The following is a 17,363-nucleotide window of genomic DNA, read 5'->3' on the forward strand; positions in this document are numbered from 1 at the left end:
AGATTTCGAAATCCGGTTGGTGCTGCCTCCCAGTGTCAAAGTGAAGTGTACGCCCAGCGTACCGCAGGGACCACGCCCCCTCGTGTGGCTGGTTGCCACGACCAAGGGATTGAGTTACAACCCCTGTGGCGTCGGGGTTTCCCGGCTCAGCACATTCTCCCCACACTCCTCTACAGCCGCCCCGGTATTAATAGACCTGGCTGGCCCTATCATCTGGCCGCGAGCCTTTCCCCATGCTCGGGTGTCTCCATCACCCTAGAAAATTCCCCAAACAACTTGTTGCCTCGGTGTTACTGACTGTGAGACAGAAATAAGGGTCTGTTTCCTTGCGCGCAGTGCTGGAAGCGGGGCAGACTCGGGTCCAAAGGGCAGCCTTTAGGATGGCCTGTAGCCACCACCTGGACTCCAGTTTACAGATGTGGAAACAGACAAGGTTCATGGCTCTCCCGAGATCACACAGCAAGCTAACCACAGAGCTGAAACGCGAACCCGCTGTCAGGATCAGTAGTCAGTCCAGCATCCCCCCGCGATTCCGCAATCCTTGACTCCAGCGCAATCTCTTCTCTGGTCCAGACCCAAGCTCCCTCGCCCCCTATCTGGCCCCACCCACCTCCCCCATATTTAGTACGAATCTGATCTGGGGCTGGGATGGGCCCTACTTAACCCGGCCTGAGCGTTCAAGAGCTCGCCCAGCAGAGCGGAGCAGAGCCAAGATCCTGAGCAAGATGATGATGGTTATGCAGCCCGAGGGTCTAGGGGCCGGGGAGGGGCCCTTCTCGGGCGGCGGGGGCGGCGAGTACATGGAACAGGAGGAAGACTGGGACCGCGACTTGCTGTTGGACCCGGCCTGGGAGAAACAGCAGCGGAAAGTGAGTGCTCACCCATTTCCCAAAGGCAAAACTGAGGCTGAGAGGCCAGGCAGTTCTTCCTGGGCATCTGGGCAGTTCAAGGGCAGAGCTTTTCTATAATCTAGACTGCCACTCCCCAATCCAGGCTCTGCCCATCAGTCATCTGCTGTCCCCGAGGGCTAGAAAAAAGGCTGGGAGTCCTCATGCGGGTTTTAGAATTTCAAGGAGTTCCTGGAGTCCTAACGACACCTGCCCCCCAACTCCCTTGAGCCCACTGCCCCATTTCTGCCGGTGAAAGTAGATTTTGGACAAGGTCCAGAAGATCCAATTTGTTGGGCGGGGGGAGGTGAGGCAGTTTCAAGAAGTTATGTCCCTCTATACACCCACCCCACTCTCCAAGTTAAGTATCCCCAGACCCCATTCTGAAAACATGCCAGGCACACAACCAGTGTGTGGTGTCAGGGAGAAGAGCCATCGAGTACTCTTTCCATCCTCTACTATGTATTCTGCTGAGGGTGGTGTCCACAGTGCCTCTATTGGCTTGACAATGGAAGAAACTGAGGCGCAGAAACAGGCAGCCTATTATATACTATGAGAAAAAAAGGACACCCCCCCCATCTGAGGGTCTTTGTCCCTTGCCCCACCCCACCCTCTCCCAAGTTACTCCTCTCTGCCTTAGAAGCCCTGAGTCTGCTGAAAAGGCCAGAAGGTCGGGAGGAGGGGAGCCCCGGGTCCCCTTACCAGTAACTTAACCCGGGGGCCCAGATGGACACTTGTGCTGAGGCAGCGCCTTTGGGGGAGGCTCAAGAGGGCCATGTGGGCAGCTGCTGCCCAGGCCCAGCCTTGTAGGGCACTGCCCCCTCCCTCCCTGAACTATTTTCACTCCTAGCTCCCCTGCGGAGGGAGCAAGACACCTGGGTTCCCTAAAGAGAAAATGATTCCAGCTGGACTGAGAAAATGTCGGGGAGCAGCAGGCCAGGCACAGGGAAGGCACATGTGGCCATTGGACATGCCTTTTGCCAACTACGTGTGATTCCAGGAAAGGGCAAGGCGCTGGTGTGCCCAGTGGGATTTATTTGTAGGACCCTAAGAACCCCAGAATGTCTGCCGGGTTAGATGACAGAAGTTGACTGCAGGGGTGGGGAGATTGAGCTGACTGGGCTAGGTGCCTGGGGTGATCCACCCTCTACCCTGCCCCCCCCCCCCCCCCCCCCCGCACCTGTCTCCAAGCATGGCTGTGGTCCCTGAGTTCGGCAATCCCCGGGTGATGTCATCCCTGCCCCTGGCTCCAGCTGCCATTTGCTCCTCAACAACTCTTGTCTCTACCCCCAGCCACCCAGCCTTCTCCCAGGTCCAAGTCTATGTGTCCCTACCGGTCTCTTTCTTGCCTTTGTCATTTAAAATATCAGAACCACCCTTTCATTGCAATTTATAGCCACCCATGTCCATCAACAAGGTCCACCAACAACCCCAGTCCACCAGAACAGGGTTGATGCTCTGAAAACCAGGCAGCTTTCCCTGTAGATGCATATGTGGGCTATTTCTTCCTCATTCCACATTGTTTAATTGATAAATAAATTAATTAGTAAGACTGTAACATCCTTGTGGTCAGACACCGCTCTGCCCCATCCATCCCTGCTCCTACACGCCTCTTAGTGACTGTTTCCTTGCTTACCAGTGACTGCAGTAGCCAGGGTCTCCAGCTTTGGAGCACTCCCGCTCTCTCCTGATACCCGAGTCCTCTTCAGTTGACCACATTAAAAAACAATCAGCTTGGGCTGAGGTTAAGAGCACTGACTTCTTTTCCAAAGGTCCTGAGTTCAATTCCCAGCACCCACAGGGTGACTCATAACCATCTGTAATGAGATCTGGTGCCTTCTTCTGACATGCAGGCAGAACACTGTATACATAATAAATAAATGTGTTTTAAAAAAAAAACAATCAGCTCATAAATATTTCTTGTTTTTTTTTTAAGGTCTCATGTAGCCAAGGATGACCTTGAACTGATTATCCTCTTTCTTTCTTTTTAGACATTTTATGAGATTTATTCATTCTATTTTATGAGGAGCGTTCTGCCTGTGTATATGTATGGGCATCACATCCATGCTTGGTGCTTGAGGAGTCAGAATAGCGCATCAGATTCTCTGGCCCTGGAGTTATGGGTGGAAAATGAACCACAAAGTGGGTGCTGGGAATCAAACCCTGGTCTTCTGCAAAAGCAACAAAGCAACAAGTGAGCATCTATCCAGCACTTCCTCCATCTCCTCTTCCTTTTCTTTCCCTTTTTTTTTCTTTCTTTTTTTGTTTTTTGTTTTTTTTTTTGAGACAAGGTTTCTCTGTGTAGCCCTGGCTGTCCTGGAACTAGCTCTGTAGACCAGGTTGGCCTCGAACTCAAACTCATAGAGATGGAGTGCCTCTGCCTCCCTAGTGCCGGGCTCCTTCCTCCACTTTCTGATTGGGGGTTGCAGGCATGCACTACCACGCCAGGTCTGAAGTGGTGCTAGGAGTCAAAATCAGGGCATCTTAGGCGCAAGGCAATCACTCTACTGAGCTACATCCCACATGTTCCATAAATATATCTTTTCTAAAAAATCTTGTCTTTAAATCTGGGCAATGGTGCTCATGCCTTTCATCCCAGCACTTGGAAGGCTGGTGGATCTCTGTGAGTTCAAGGCCAGCTTAGGCTACAGAGTGAGTTCCTGACAGGGTCCAAAACTACACAGAGAAACCCCATCTCAAAAAAACAAAAAAAAAATATTTTTTTCTTTAATGATTTATTTTTATTATGTGTATGTACATGGGTGTCCATGGAGAACAGAAGAGGGTGTCAGATTCCTGGAGTTGGAGTTACAGGCAGTTATAAACCTCCTGACATGGGTGCTGGGAATCCAATCTGGGTCCTTTGGAAGAACAACCAGTGCTCTTAATCATTGGGCCATGATTCCAAACCCATAAATAGGTCATAAGCAGATCCGGATTCAGAATAAAACAAAGCACAGCTACACACACACCTCCTCATACCCACTCTCATGTCTTTCCGTCCCTTGTATCCATTCTCACCTCCTCATTTTCCCCTTCTCTTCTGACAACCATTGTCCCTGCTCTGCAACCAGAGTGAGCTTTTAAATTTACAGCCCTGGGCTGCCTTTGGGAGACGGAGGCAGGCAGATCTCTCTCAGATGGTCTGTTCCATATAATGAGTGTCAGGATAGCCAGGGCTGCATAGAGAGGCTTGTCTCAAACATAATTAATCAAGTTCTGATGCCTCCTCCCTTTTGCATGAAGCTTCGCCAACTCTCTGCGGCTCTCAGGATCAAGTTCAAACTCCCTGGCTTAGCACCCAGAATCATGCATGACCTGGCCCCTGCCACCCCTCCGGTCTGTCTCTCCCCACCGATACCCCAACACCTCCAGCTTCATTCCAGCAGAGCCCTCAATGCTGCAGCCCCACAAACAGAACAAGTGTTTCTCACTACACACTTTCCCTGTGCCTGCCCCTGCCTGGCATGCCCTTGTCTGCCCTTCCTGGGCCTGCACAAGCTCCTGCTCTTCCATCATAGCTCTGATCCAATGTGAGCCTCCGTCAAGAAGCCCCTACCTAATTTGGACAGTCCCTCTCCACCCCAGATTCCTCTGAATGTCTCTGCGGGTATACCTCAGAGACCAACATGACTCTGATTGGCTGTGAACTCCTTCAGGGCAGGGCTACAACTTATTAAAACTCATATTTGGGGCTGGGAGTATAGCTCAGTTGATTAAGTTCTGACTCAGCTTAGCATGAATCCCCAGCATCAAATAAACAGGGTATGGTAGGGCATGCCTATAACCCCAGGACTCAGGAGATGGAGGCAGGAGGATCAGAAGTTCATTGTCACTACTGGCTACATGGTAAGTTCAAAAATACACGAAACCTTGGAATACATAAGACTTGGTCTCAAAAAAACAAAAAACTCTCGTGTTTGCCTCCCCCCATCCTTCAATTCCTCCCACTCCAACCCTCAGCCAAGTTGTCTGGCCTCCTGCCATTTGTAGACCAAGAGCATCTAGACTCCCATAGTAGAAGCGGCTGTAGAAAACATGAATGCAGTCTCCTGTGCGTGGGTCCCTAAGGACCCACTTATAGACCCCTGTAACAGAAGCTCACTCCCTTGGCAATGACAGCTGTCCAGACTTATAGCGTTCTCTTTTACTCCTGCTCCTAGCACTCCTGGAAATCTGGCTGAGGAGAGAATTCTAAATGGCTTCCAGGGCCACCTCTCAGGATCATCTGTTTTATGGTGGGAGGAATGATGTTTTTCGGTCAGCTTAGTGGCTGCACATGAATCTACTGATATTTTAATTATTATCTGTGGCCCCACAGTCCCACGGTCAGTGCCCTGCCAGCCACTCAGGCCAAGGCCTGATGGGTCTTCCAGTCTCTTGGCCCTGGTTTTGCCACAGCCATGATACGTAGGTTTAAATTAAGTCTCTTGTTCCATTTATCAATAAGACTTGGGAGTCAAAGGCTGGAGTGAAAACCTGCTAGCTCAGAGAAGCTGAGTAGCAACTAGCTGACCTTGCTTATTGGCCAAAGACATCGCAAGAGACGCATCTCTTTCCTCATCCCAGGAGCAAAAAGAAGTGCCAAACTCAAGTCCCTGTCCTTACCTCCCTGCATGTCTTCTCTATCCAAATTGCTGACTTCTCTATGGCCAGTTCTGATCAGCTGTCCTTACCTCCCTGCATGTCTTCTCTATCCAAATTGCTGACTTCTCTATGGCCAGTTCTGATCAGCTGTCCTTACCTCCCTGCATGTCTTCTCTATCCAAATTGCTGACTTCTCTATGGCCAGTTCTGATCAGCTGGTTGCTGGCTTTGCCCTCCGATTCAAGGTATAACTTTATCGGCAAGTCTGGGGAGTGTCAGAATGTGATCAAAATATCCCACAACAGAGGAATGTTCTGAATTCCCGGATCCTGCCAGGTTAAAGGAAGAATGACCAGAGACATAATAGAGTCTGACCACCACCCTTACTTGGACAAATACAGAAAACAAACCACAGAGAGGTCAAGGGCTGGCCCCAGATCACAAAGAGGGATGCCATTTGGGGTTGGAGTTCAGCTGTGGACTCCATCAAGGATCCAGAGGCAGTGGTAACTCTCAGAGTTTGAAGGCCTGGTTGATGGCAAGTATATGCACACTCATAGGACAACCCCATTCCCAATAGATACAGCCATATCCCAATCCTCTTATCTCAGGTGGAAGCTGAGACTGGTTGTAGAGAAGGGGGTCATCGGTGCTGGGAAAGAGGTCATGTAGATTGCAGTACCTGGTCAACTGGTCACTTCTATAAGACCCAGTGGGGATAAGTGAGGGGTTAATAAATCATTCTGAATTAACAATAGACTGTTGATCACCTGTGTAATGTTTTTATGTCCAGGGTCTCCCTGGCAGCTGATTCCCACCTCTCATCTAGATATGATTCCCTTGAGGAGCTCTCAGTTTAGAGACCATATCTCTGGGCTATCTGGACCCTCAGGGAACTCCACACTTTGAAGTGTGTTAATGTTTTCTAATTCTATCTCTGGTGATGAAGATTAGACAAAGCTGTGTATCAGGTTTTTTCTTTGGGCCACCAGCTCACAAAAAAAAAATGATATAAACAATAAATAAATAAAATAAAATAAATGATATAGAGACTTATTAATTATGAAAGCTGGGCCTTAGCTTAGACTTGTTCCTAACTAGTTCTTACAACTTAAATTAACCCACATCTTTTCATCTACGTTCTTTTACGTGGCTCGGTCACTTTTACTCTGTACTGCCCATCCTGCCTCCTCAGCATCTGGCTGGTGAATCTGCCTTCTTCCTCCCTGAGACCTCTCTGTCCCCAGAAGTCCTGCCTAACCTCTTCCTGCCTAGCTGTTGGCCATTCAGCTCTTTATTAAACCAATCACAGTGACACATCTTCATACAGTGTAAAGAAATATTTCACAACTAAGCTGGAGTACTGACGGCAGGGAGACCCCAAGTCCAAACTGGCACCTACAGAGGCCCCAGTGCTGTTTCTCTTCTCTCAGGAGAACTAAAACTCCAAGAGGGAGAGAGGCTGAAGAAGGATACATAGCAAGACAGTGGCTGAACCAGGACCTACATCCAGGGCCTTAGGCTCTCAGACCTATCTTAATGGAGCTAGGTCTGTGTGCACCAGACTCGGTTCCAGGCATTCCCCGTCCCTAGATCTGTCCCCTCTGTCCAATCACTGTCTTCTGTCCCTAGACCTTCACTGCATGGTGCAACTCACATCTGCGCAAGGCAGGCACCCAGATCGAGAACATTGAAGAGGACTTCCGCAATGGCCTCAAGCTCATGCTGCTCCTGGAGGTCATTTCCGGTGAGGGCACACATCTGTAGCCAGGGAAATCTGGAGAGTTGTGGGAATGGTGGCGGCAGAGTGCTGGAAGGGAGTTGTACTGGAGAAGGGGAAACTTGCGAGCAGCGCTTTTAAATTAAAAATTTTCAGTGCTGGGAATCAAATCCAGGGCTTAAGTCAGGCTAGACAACATTCTACTACTGAGGTACATCTTAGCCCCCTCCAGTAATTTCTGACCCTTACCCTCTCCTCTTATACTCAGGAGAGAGGCTGCCCAGGCCAGACAAAGGCAAGATGCGCTTCCACAAAATCGCCAACGTCAATAAGGCCCTGGACTTCATTGCTAGCAAAGGAGTGAAGCTTGTGTCCATTGGGGCTGAAGGTGAGAAGGGGCAGGACCCGCATGGCAAGAACACAGGGGACTCAACAGGTTTCTTCTGCAAGACCCAGTGGAGATCCTGTCGGTCAGAAGTAACTGCACCCAGCAGGTGTTCAACAAATCATTCTAAAATAACACTAGATGACTATTGAATGCTTGCTAGGTGTTTACTAGGTACCAGGCCTTGGGTGGGACATAGGGCCAGGAGGCCGAGCTGGAGGGCCGTGCACTGAGGCCTGGACACAATGGCCTGGAGTCCAACCCTGACCCCTGTCCATGGCAGAAATTGTTGATGGGAACCTGAAGATGACCCTGGGCATGATTTGGACCATCATCCTCCGCTTTGCCATCCAGGACATCTCTGTAGAGGGTGAGCAGAGGAGGAGGCAGGTGGAGAGGACCAGCTCAGACTCTGTCCCAGCTAACACTTCTGTCCCTTTGTCCCCCAGAGACCTCGGCCAAAGAAGGCTTGCTTCTCTGGTGTCAGCGGAAAACAGCACCGTACCGCAATGTCAATGTGCAGAACTTCCATACCAGGTCTGTTTGATAGCATCAAGGTGGCCCAGTGATCAGCTCTGGTCCATGAAGGTGTAGACCGGCCCCATCCCAAACCTCAGCAGTTCTGGAACAGCCTCTGAAAGGAGGACTCAGGCTATAATGAAGCGAATGGGCCAGAACGAGGAGGGTTGCAGAGAGTACTCCCGGGCAGGGAGCAGCTGTGACAGCTGTAGAAGCCTGTTTCAGCCAGAGAAGACCTGGATACCCCACACATCGAGAAACTGGTCTGGTCTGAGCCTAGGAATAGGAAGGGATTATGAGGAGCTTTGAGGAGACGGTCTGGCAACAGGGGGGCAAAAGAATTTGTACTTGACTGCATTTCACAGAAAAGGTGGTCCTGCTTGGGAGCTTCTAGGCTGAGGGTGGGACATGGCCTCAGCCTGAACCCAAGCCTTTCTGTCTGTCCAGCTGGAAGGATGGCCTGGCCCTCTGTGCTCTCATCCACCGCCACCGGCCAGACCTCATTGACTATGCCAAGCTGCGCAAGGTGGGCCTCTATAAGTTGCAGACCCAATTCTGCAGTCTCTGCCTTCAGCTGACCTTTCCCCTTTCCCCTTCATGCCTCTCTAGGATGACCCAATTGGAAACCTGAACACTGCCTTTGAGGTGGCTGAGAAATACCTGGACATCCCTAAGATGCTGGATGCAGAAGGTGAGATCAGTGGATGAGAACAGTATTAAGTATACACTTGACCCCGTCCAACCTCCACATAGTGCCCTGCTCTCCCCTCCTCCAGTGATATTTTACTCCTGCCCCATACTCTATCCCTACCCTTCTTCCTTTTCAAAATCTTATGGTTTTTGAGACAGAGACTCATGTAGCCCAGGCTGGCTTCAGACTCAGTATGTATCTGAACTCCTGATTTTCCTGCCTCGACCACTCAAGAGCTGGGATTATGGCACATGCTACCACTCCCAGCTCTTTTCACGATGTTTCATACCATCATTTCTCTTCTCCAGGAGCTTTCCATTACACACCCCTGCCCGCCAACTCCCGGCTTTCCTCTATGGAATGGCTCTGCCCTCGGTCACATATCCCACACTCTTGGTTATCCAGGATAATATTGGTCCCCAAGACTGGAAGCTTCTCTGGGGCACATTCTGCCTGTGGTCCCTGAGCCCAAGCAATTTCAGTCAAGGAAGCAGCAAATATTTTCTGAGCAACTGCTGCTTGGTACCCTGGGTGTCTGTGCACCGAGGAGAACTGCTTCTGGCCCCAGAGGGAATCACAGGACTTAGAGAAAAGGCAGACAGACTGAGGCACCAGGCAGAGTTCAGAGACCCCTCATGAGGGCCTCAGTAGCTGCACACTCATGCATGGCCTCATACCAGGCCCTGCGGTGATCATAGAGGGCTTCCTGATGGAGGAATACACTGTGCTCGGGGTAGCTGGCAGCCAGTGACTAGAGTCCCGTTTGTCACCTGAGGGTGTTCTCTGCATGGGGAGGAGAGTCTTGAGTTCATTCCCCACCCTGGCTTTGGTCAACATACACTTTATAAGACAAGAACTGAGTTTGTTGCTGAGTGGTGGAACACTTACCTATTGTGAGAAAAGCCCTGGATTTAATTCCTATACAAAAAACAAAACACCCCCCCCCAAAAAAACAAAAAAACCGTACCCCTTGCTGTCCTCCCCCAGACATTGTGAACACCCCCAAACCAGACGAGAAAGCCATCATGACCTATGTCTCCTGTTTCTACCATGCGTTTGCTGGGGCTGAGCAGGTAAAGGACGACCTCATTGCTGCCCCACTGAGGGCATGCTGCCTAGGTAAGGTCCAAGGGCCCAGCTTTGGTGTTAGCCTGGGCATTTGGAGGTGCCAAGGCATACAAACGCTGTCTCAGTTGTACACAATGGGTCTTCAGGGAGCTCGGGGACAGAGGCCTCTGTCCTGAAGGCTCCCTCCCACCTTAGGGATGTGGTCACCCCTCCTTCTCGATTTGAACACAGGCCGAGTTTTTGAGGACTTTACATGGGAGGCTAGGTTGGGGTGTCTGGAGTAGCTTGTCCTAAGCCCTCTTGCTGTGCCCATTCCAGGCAGAGACCGCTGCCAACAGGATCTGCAAAGTGTTAGCTGTGAACCAAGAAAACGAGAAACTGATGGAGGAGTATGAGAAACTGGCCAGCGAGGTACAGCTAGGGCCAGAACCCCTTCCCACCGTCCTCCTTACCCTGTCCCCGCTGACCCTCCAACTCAACCTCTGGCATGAGTCTGCAGAGTTCCTTCCAGGGTCTCTCTGCCCTTGCCGCCCCACCATCTCCTGCCCTGCTGTCAACCAAAACTCCTGGTCATTCCCCATGCACTTGTTGTTCATTCACTGATCCTGTCCTTTCCTTATATTAGGCAGCCATATGTCCTTTTTATACATGCCAACCTATTTTGGCCCCTGGACTCAGAAATTGTTCTGGAACTGGGATGTGGCTCAGTGGCAGAGTGTTTGTCTAGGCTATGGGAAATCCTAGATCAAGTGCCCCACCACCACCACCACCACACACACATACATACTTAAGCATCCTATTCCTTCTCTGACCAGTGAGGACAGACTACCCCATTCTGTTCGCCATAGTTTTGAAAATCCCCTCCATGTATTTGAGGCCTGGCCTCTGGCCGCAGCCTATGTGTGAAGTGGAGATGGGTGGGTGAGGTATGAAGGTCAGCTCGGAACTCCGCCTTGCTCTGGTCCTGGCAGCTGCTGGAGTGGATCCGCCGCACTGTCCCATGGCTGGAGAACCGCGCAGGTGAACCCAGTATGAGTGCGATGCAGCGCAAGCTGGAAGACTTCCGGGACTACAGACGCCTGCACAAACCTCCCCGTGTGCAAGAGAAATGCCAGCTGGAGATCAACTTCAACACACTGCAGACCAAGCTGCGCCTGAGCCACCGCCCTGCTTTCATGCCCTCTGAGGGCAAGCTGGTTTCGGTGAGCTAGTGCCCTGGGTGACCCCGGGTTCTCGATCCCCATCTGCATGATGGGTGAGCTGTGATGGAGGCCATCTTTGTTTCCCACGCAGGACATAGCCAATGCGTGGCGGGGACTGGAGCAGGTGGAAAAGGGCTATGAGGACTGGCTGCTCTCAGAGATCAGGCGTCTGCAGCGGCTTCAGCACCTGGCTGAGAAGTTCCAACAGAAGGCTTCCCTGCATGAAGCTTGGACCCGGGGTAGGTATATGTCACGGGGCTGGACTCCATCCTGCACAGAATAGTGGCAGATGCTCTGCAGGGAGCCAGAGACCAAGGCCACACCCTCCCTCCCTCACCCCCCCACCCCTATACACACACACACACACACACACACACACACACACACACACACACCGTCACTGCTACTGAAATTGTCTTACTATATAGTGCCTATGTAGACCAGGCAGAGATCTACCTACCTTTGCCTCCTACTGGGGGTGCTGGGATTAAAGACATGAGCTACCAAACCTGGCTGGAGACCAGATTTTTCATTCCATCCTGACTTGCCGCAGGGCAATCTGGGCTTCTCTTGGGACTAGTTTTGTTATCTATAAACTTAATCTCCCTCCTCTCAGGCTCTGGCCCTCTGTAGTCATCTATGATTAAGTTGTCACTTAGCTTTTGTATATGGAACAGGTGTCCAAAGATAAGTCCCTAATCTCAACATCACTATGTCATATTCAAAGTATACTGATGTAGAATACTGCATAAATCAGATATATCACTCTCCATAAATAATGCCATCCATTCAGGATTATATCAGAGATTTCAGTCCTACAAAAGAATGAGTCCTTGGAGAGGGAGAGGTGGCTCAGTGGTTAAGAGCATTGATTGCTCTTACAGAGGACCTGGATTCAATTCTCAGTACCTACGCTGTGGTACTCCAATTCCAGGGCATCCAACACACTCCTCTGGCCTCCTTGTGCACCAGGCATGTACATGCTGTACATATATATGTGTATATATATACACATAAAAATAAATATTAACTAGAATAGCTCCTTAAAAACCAATCTGTTAAACCAGGCGGTGGTGGTGCATACCTTTAATCCCAGCACTAGGGAGGCAGAGGCAGGTGGATCTCTGAATTCAAGGCCAGCCTGGACTACAGGACAGCCAAGTCTGTTACACAGAGAAACCCTATCTCAAAAAAAAAAAATAAAAATAAAAAAATAAAAAAAAAAACCACCAACAACCACAATTTGTTTTGTTAGAAGAAACGAACAAACATTAATGATGGATTATGGCATAGTGAATAACAATAGTTTGGATATTTTTATAAGAATTCCTGAAGTTGCCAGGTAGGGTAGGTAGTACACCCATTTAATCCCAGCACTCTGGAGGCAGAAGCAGGCAGATCTCTGAGTTTGAGGCTGGTCTACATAGCGAGTTCCAGGACAACCAGGACTACATAGGAAAATCCTGTCTCAAAAACAACAACAAATTCTTGAAATTTACAGTTTAGGTGACCCTGAAGCAGTCTCTGAACCTTTATACCCATCACCTGCAAATGCAGGGGCCCTCAAATAAAGAGTCCCCACCACTACTGTGATGATGGTGGTGGTCTTTATTTGTAAAATTATAGTAATTATTACCTATAAACACTTTCACCAAAGACACTTTTACATTTATTATTCATTCATGCAGTAATTATTCACGGAGGCTCTGCCATTCACCAAGTATCAGGCACTGTGCCAGGTGCTGGGAAAGCAGATGAGCAAATGAAGCCAGGTCAAAGGACGGAGGAATTCACAGGAGCATTGACAAGTAGTTCGAAAGCTGAGCGCGGTGGTGCACGCCTTCAATCCCAGCACTTGAGAAGCAGAGGTGGTAGATCTCTGAGTTTGAGGCCAGCCTGGTCAACATACCAGGACTACATAGAGACTTTGTCTTAGAATAAAACAGAGGGACTGAGGTGGGATGTGGGGTGGAGGGGTGGGGTTTGATTATCAAGCAATTCCAAAATTGTAGCAAAGGTCATCCTGGACAATGCTGGGTCAGAGGACACTGACTTCATTGGCAAACAATGCTAAAGTTGCGGCTGGCATCTCAGGGTATGCTGGGAAACCTCACACTCCAGCCGTGGCGGCCTCTAGGGTGATAGGACCCTGTTCTCTTTCCGAGCAGGCAAAGAGGAGATGCTGAACCAGCACGACTACGACTCAGCTTCGCTGCAGGAGGTCCGTGCGCTGTTGCGGCGCCACGAGGCCTTTGAGAGCGACCTGGCTGCGCACCAAGACCGGGTGGAGCACATTGCCGCACTGGCCCAAGAACTCAAGTAGGCGTGACCAGAGACTCAGCCCCGCCCCTCCTCGTTGAGCCCCGCCCTACTACTCAGTCATACCGTTGGTAACCAAGTCGTGGCACCCTGCTTCTTTTCACACCATTACACTGTTTCCAACCCCTGCATTTATCCACTGGCATTCATCAGTCCCACCGCATGGGGAAATCTGCCCCCCACGACATGGAGACCCCCTTCACCTCAGAATATTAGCCCACCACCCCATCAGCCTTGGCCTCACCCACCACCTCCTCCAGTTCTCCTTCTCCCACAATTCTGCTTCTGAAACCCAGGCTCCACATCAGGACACCTCCAGACACTGAGACCCCTGGAAGAAAAGCTCCTCTCTGCTCCACACCTGCTTTGGCCGCCTAACAGTCACTCCTGCACCCTCACGCCGCCTTGGGTTCCACCAGGGTTCAAGTTAGGCCAGGGTCTGCCTCTACACTCATTCCCCTTTTACTCCATCAGTGAGCTGGACTACCATGAGGCAGCCTCAGTGAATAGCCGCTGCCAAGCCATCTGTGACCAGTGGGATAACTTGGGTACACTGACCCAGAAGAGGAGAGATGCGCTCGAGGTGGGCAGGTGGGCCAGGGAACCAAGGGCAAGGCGATGAGGCCAGCAAGCTGCAAAGGTCTGATCCATGGTCCCCCTGACCCCTAGAGGATGGAGAAGCTCCTGGAAACCATTGACCAGCTGCAGCTGGAGTTTGCTCGGCGGGCAGCACCCTTCAACAACTGGCTGGATGGGGCTATTGAGGACCTGCAGGATGCGTGGCTAGTGCACTCTGTGGAAGAGACTCAGGTGAGTGCAGGCATTCCGGGAGATGTTTGGGAGGCACTGGATGTAATGAGAGGTAAACTGGTCTCACATCCCATCAGCCATACCTTTGGGTTCCTGGGTAACAGGAATAGGAAGCAGGAAAAAAACCCCAGGAGGCTGGCAGGCAAGAGGCCTAGGTTCTTAAACCAGGCCTGCACCAACCACTAGATGGCCTCGTTCCCTGTGCTGCCTCCTCTGTTGCTTGCTGGTAAGTGGGTGTGCTGTCTGGTCCTTCCCGTTTTCCCCCAGAGCCTGCTCACAGCGCATGAACAATTCAAGGCAACACTGCCAGAGGCTGATCGAGAGCGAGGGGCCATCCTGGGTATCCAAGCAGAGATCCAGAAGATCTGCCAAACGTACGGGCTGCGGCCAAAGTCCACCAACCCCTACATCAACCTCAGCTCGCAGGACATCAACACTAAGTGGGACACGGTCAGTACCACCGGCGACCCACACGGTCCCCACTTGCTCTTGCATGTCCGAACCAAATGAAACCTCTGGTGTCCCAAGGTATGGGGAATAACGCTCACCGCTACCCAGATCTGGGGTCTGCCACAGATTACTCATGGCCTTGGGTGAGCCTCCAACCCTATCAGGATTGTGTGCATACCATCCACAAGCCCACCTACACTAGTTACGTCACTGGGCCCATTTTACAGAGGAGGAACCTGGAGCCTATAAACATGAAGTCATCGGCTTCATGAGGACAAGAGCTGAGGTCTGAGGGCCTGAAGGGCCACCTCGCCTCAGGACCATCTCCTGGCCCCCAGACTTGGCCATGGTACAACCACTCCCCTTCCCAGGTCCGAAAGCTGGTGCCCAGCCGTGACCAGACCCTGCAGGAGGAACTGGCACGGCAGCAGGTGAATGAGCGGCTCCGGCGACAGTTTGCCGCCCAGGCCAATGCCATAGGACCCTGGATCCAGGGAAAGGTGGAGGTGAGGCCTTGGAGAGCGGGGGGCCAACTCGGGGGACGGGACTGAGGGCTGGCCCACAGGGAGTTGAGAGCCCTTGTTCTGCCTGGGTGCCCCTGCAGGAGGTAGGGCGGCTGGCTGCTGGGTTGGCCGGCTCTCTGGAGGAGCAGATGGCCGGTCTACGGCAGCAGGAGCAGAACATCATCAATTACAAGAGCAACATCGACCGGCTGGAGGGTGACCACCAGCTGCTGCAGGAGAGCCTGGTCTTTGACAACAAGCACACAGTCTACAGCATGGAGGTGAGGGGCTCACCCTTGGGAGAAAGGGGAGGGAAAAGCCTGATGTGATCACAGCTGGATAGAGCATGTCTGTCCCAGGAGGGTCACCAATTCAGCCTGGCAAGCTTTTCCAATGCCCCATGGTAATATGGCTATCCAGCTATCCAGCAATGGAAAGTGACTTGTCCAGGCTAGGTGTGATGCAAACCTATAATGCCACCACTTGAGAGGGGAGGCATGAGGATCAGGAGTTCAAAGCTATTCTCAGCCATATAGCAAGTTCAAGGTCAGTCTGGGCTTCATGAGGCAAGGGAGGGGGAGGAAAAGAAAGGAAAAGTGACCTGTTCAGAGTCATAAAGCGTCCTAAAGCTGGACCCCAGAATTGTCCACGGCTGGTTGATCAAAACTTAATACATAATAAGCCATCAAACTTTAAGATAGAAAGGGCTGCTTAGAGTCACTTAGGGGAACTTCGAGATGGAGACAGAGGCCCAATAAGGGGGAGGGCTTGCCCAATGTTATATAACAGATTAAGAATATAACTAACTAGATAGCCAGGCGTGGTGGTGCATGTCTTTAATCCTAGCACTTGGGAGGCAGAGGCAGGTGAATCTGTAGGTTTGAGGTCAACCTGATCTACATAGAGAGTTCCAGGACAGCCAGGGAGAAAAGACCTTGACTCCAAATGAGCACACACATGCCAAAAAAAAAAAAAAAAAAAAAAAAAAAAGAGTAAAACTGGACTAAAGACAAAGAGCTGGCCACCCACTGACTGCCTTGTCTTTTGCTCTCTAGCACATTCGTGTGGGCTGGGAGCAGCTGCTCACCTCCATTGCCCGCACCATCAATGAGGTAGAGAACCAGGTACTGACCCGAGATGCCAAGGGCCTGAGCCAGGAGCAGCTCAACGAGTTCCGGGCATCCTTCAACCACTTTGACCGGGTCAGCAGGGCCCACATCCTGTAGGCTGAGAGGGGAGCTGGTGGGATTTGGAGAGCAAGCCTGATACCCTTTTGCCCTCTACAGAAGCGGAATGGGATGATGGAGCCTGATGACTTCCGAGCTTGCCTCATCTCCATGGGTTATGACCTGGTGAGATCCCTAACCACTTCTACAAGTACCATCAGTTCCCCTCCCTCTGCCTGGCTCCCTCTTCACACAGAACATCTCTGCTCATCACACCCACACAGAGGCTATCTAAAACACAAAGGAAAATCCACTGGTTCTATGTGACTCCCTAAAGCCAAGCTGATTAATGTCTGGGGAAGAAGAGAGAATGTTGTCACTGGGGTGATACAAGCCCAGTATGGAAAATCCCCAGGAGGGGACATGAGCCCTCTTGGCTTTAGCACTTCTGGACACAGTGCCTGCTCTATCTCTGCAGGGCGAAGTGGAGTTTGCTCGCATCATGACTATGGTGGACCCTAATGCAGCCGGGGTTGTGACCTTCCAAGCCTTCATTGACTTCATGACCCGAGAGACTGCGGAGACAGACACGGCTGAACAAGTTGTAGCCTCCTTCAAAATCCTGGCAGGAGACAAGGTGAACATCGTGTGGAGGAGGGGCTGGCAGGCTAGGGCATGACTCAAGACCTGTGGACCAATGTCTCCTCTTTTCTAGAACTACATTACCCCGGAAGAGCTGCGGCGAGAGCTCCCAGCTGAGCAGGCTGAGTACTGCATCCGTCGGATGGCGCCCTACAAAGGATCTGGGGCTCCGCCCGGAGCCCTGGACTACGTGGCTTTCTCCAGTGCCCTCTATGGAGAGAGTGACCTCTGACATTCTTAGCAGAGAAGGAAAGAGGGCACTTCCTGTGGCGGATTCCACGGTCCCTCAGAGCAAGGGCCTCAAGATCATCCAGCACTGTGTTCTGAATAAAGACCAGGCTGTGGGCCTCTCCCATCTCCTCTTGGCTCCTGACCCCACTTGACCCACTAGGGATCCCTTGGACACTAAGCACT

At 51.3% G+C, this 17,363-nt stretch overlaps 1 protein-coding gene across 1 annotated transcript; it reads left to right on the plus strand.

Annotated features, from left to right (window-relative positions):
- The first annotated feature begins 629 nt into the window (after positions 1–629).
- On the plus strand, positions 630–17,300 carry Actn3 (actinin alpha 3). The gene is made up of 21 exons (XM_028892827.2): positions 630–869; positions 7,107–7,221; positions 7,463–7,582; positions 7,863–7,949; positions 8,029–8,116; positions 8,546–8,624; positions 8,708–8,789; positions 9,777–9,862; positions 10,176–10,268; positions 10,829–11,059; positions 11,151–11,298; positions 13,228–13,378; positions 13,853–13,961; positions 14,048–14,188; positions 14,456–14,638; positions 15,010–15,144; positions 15,243–15,422; positions 16,197–16,343; positions 16,428–16,493; positions 16,786–16,944; positions 17,023–17,300. Exons 1-21 carry the CDS (start codon positions 726–728, stop codon positions 17,179–17,181), a joined length of 2,703 nt encoding a protein of 900 aa, XP_028748660.1. The 5' UTR covers positions 630–725; the 3' UTR covers positions 17,182–17,300.
- Positions 17,301–17,363: the final 63 nt, after the last annotated feature.

Source organism: Peromyscus leucopus, chromosome 1, assembly GCF_004664715.2.
Source record: "Peromyscus leucopus breed LL Stock chromosome 1, UCI_PerLeu_2.1, whole genome shotgun sequence".
NCBI classification, from domain to species: Eukaryota; Metazoa; Chordata; class Mammalia; order Rodentia; family Cricetidae; genus Peromyscus; species Peromyscus leucopus.

Excerpts from the sequence above, each read along its gene's own strand:
- Actn3 (XM_028892827.2), top strand. The coding sequence starts at position 726 with ATGATGATGGTTATGCAGCCCGAGGGTCTAGGGGCCGGGGAGGGGCCC. Across the intron at positions 7,950-8,028 it reads CCAGGACATCTCTGTAGAGG|AGACCTCGGCCAAAGAAGGC; the intron begins GTGAGCAGAGGA and ends TTTGTCCCCCAG. Across the intron at positions 11,060-11,150 it reads CTGAGGGCAAGCTGGTTTCG|GACATAGCCAATGCGTGGCG; the intron begins GTGAGCTAGTGC and ends TTTCCCACGCAG.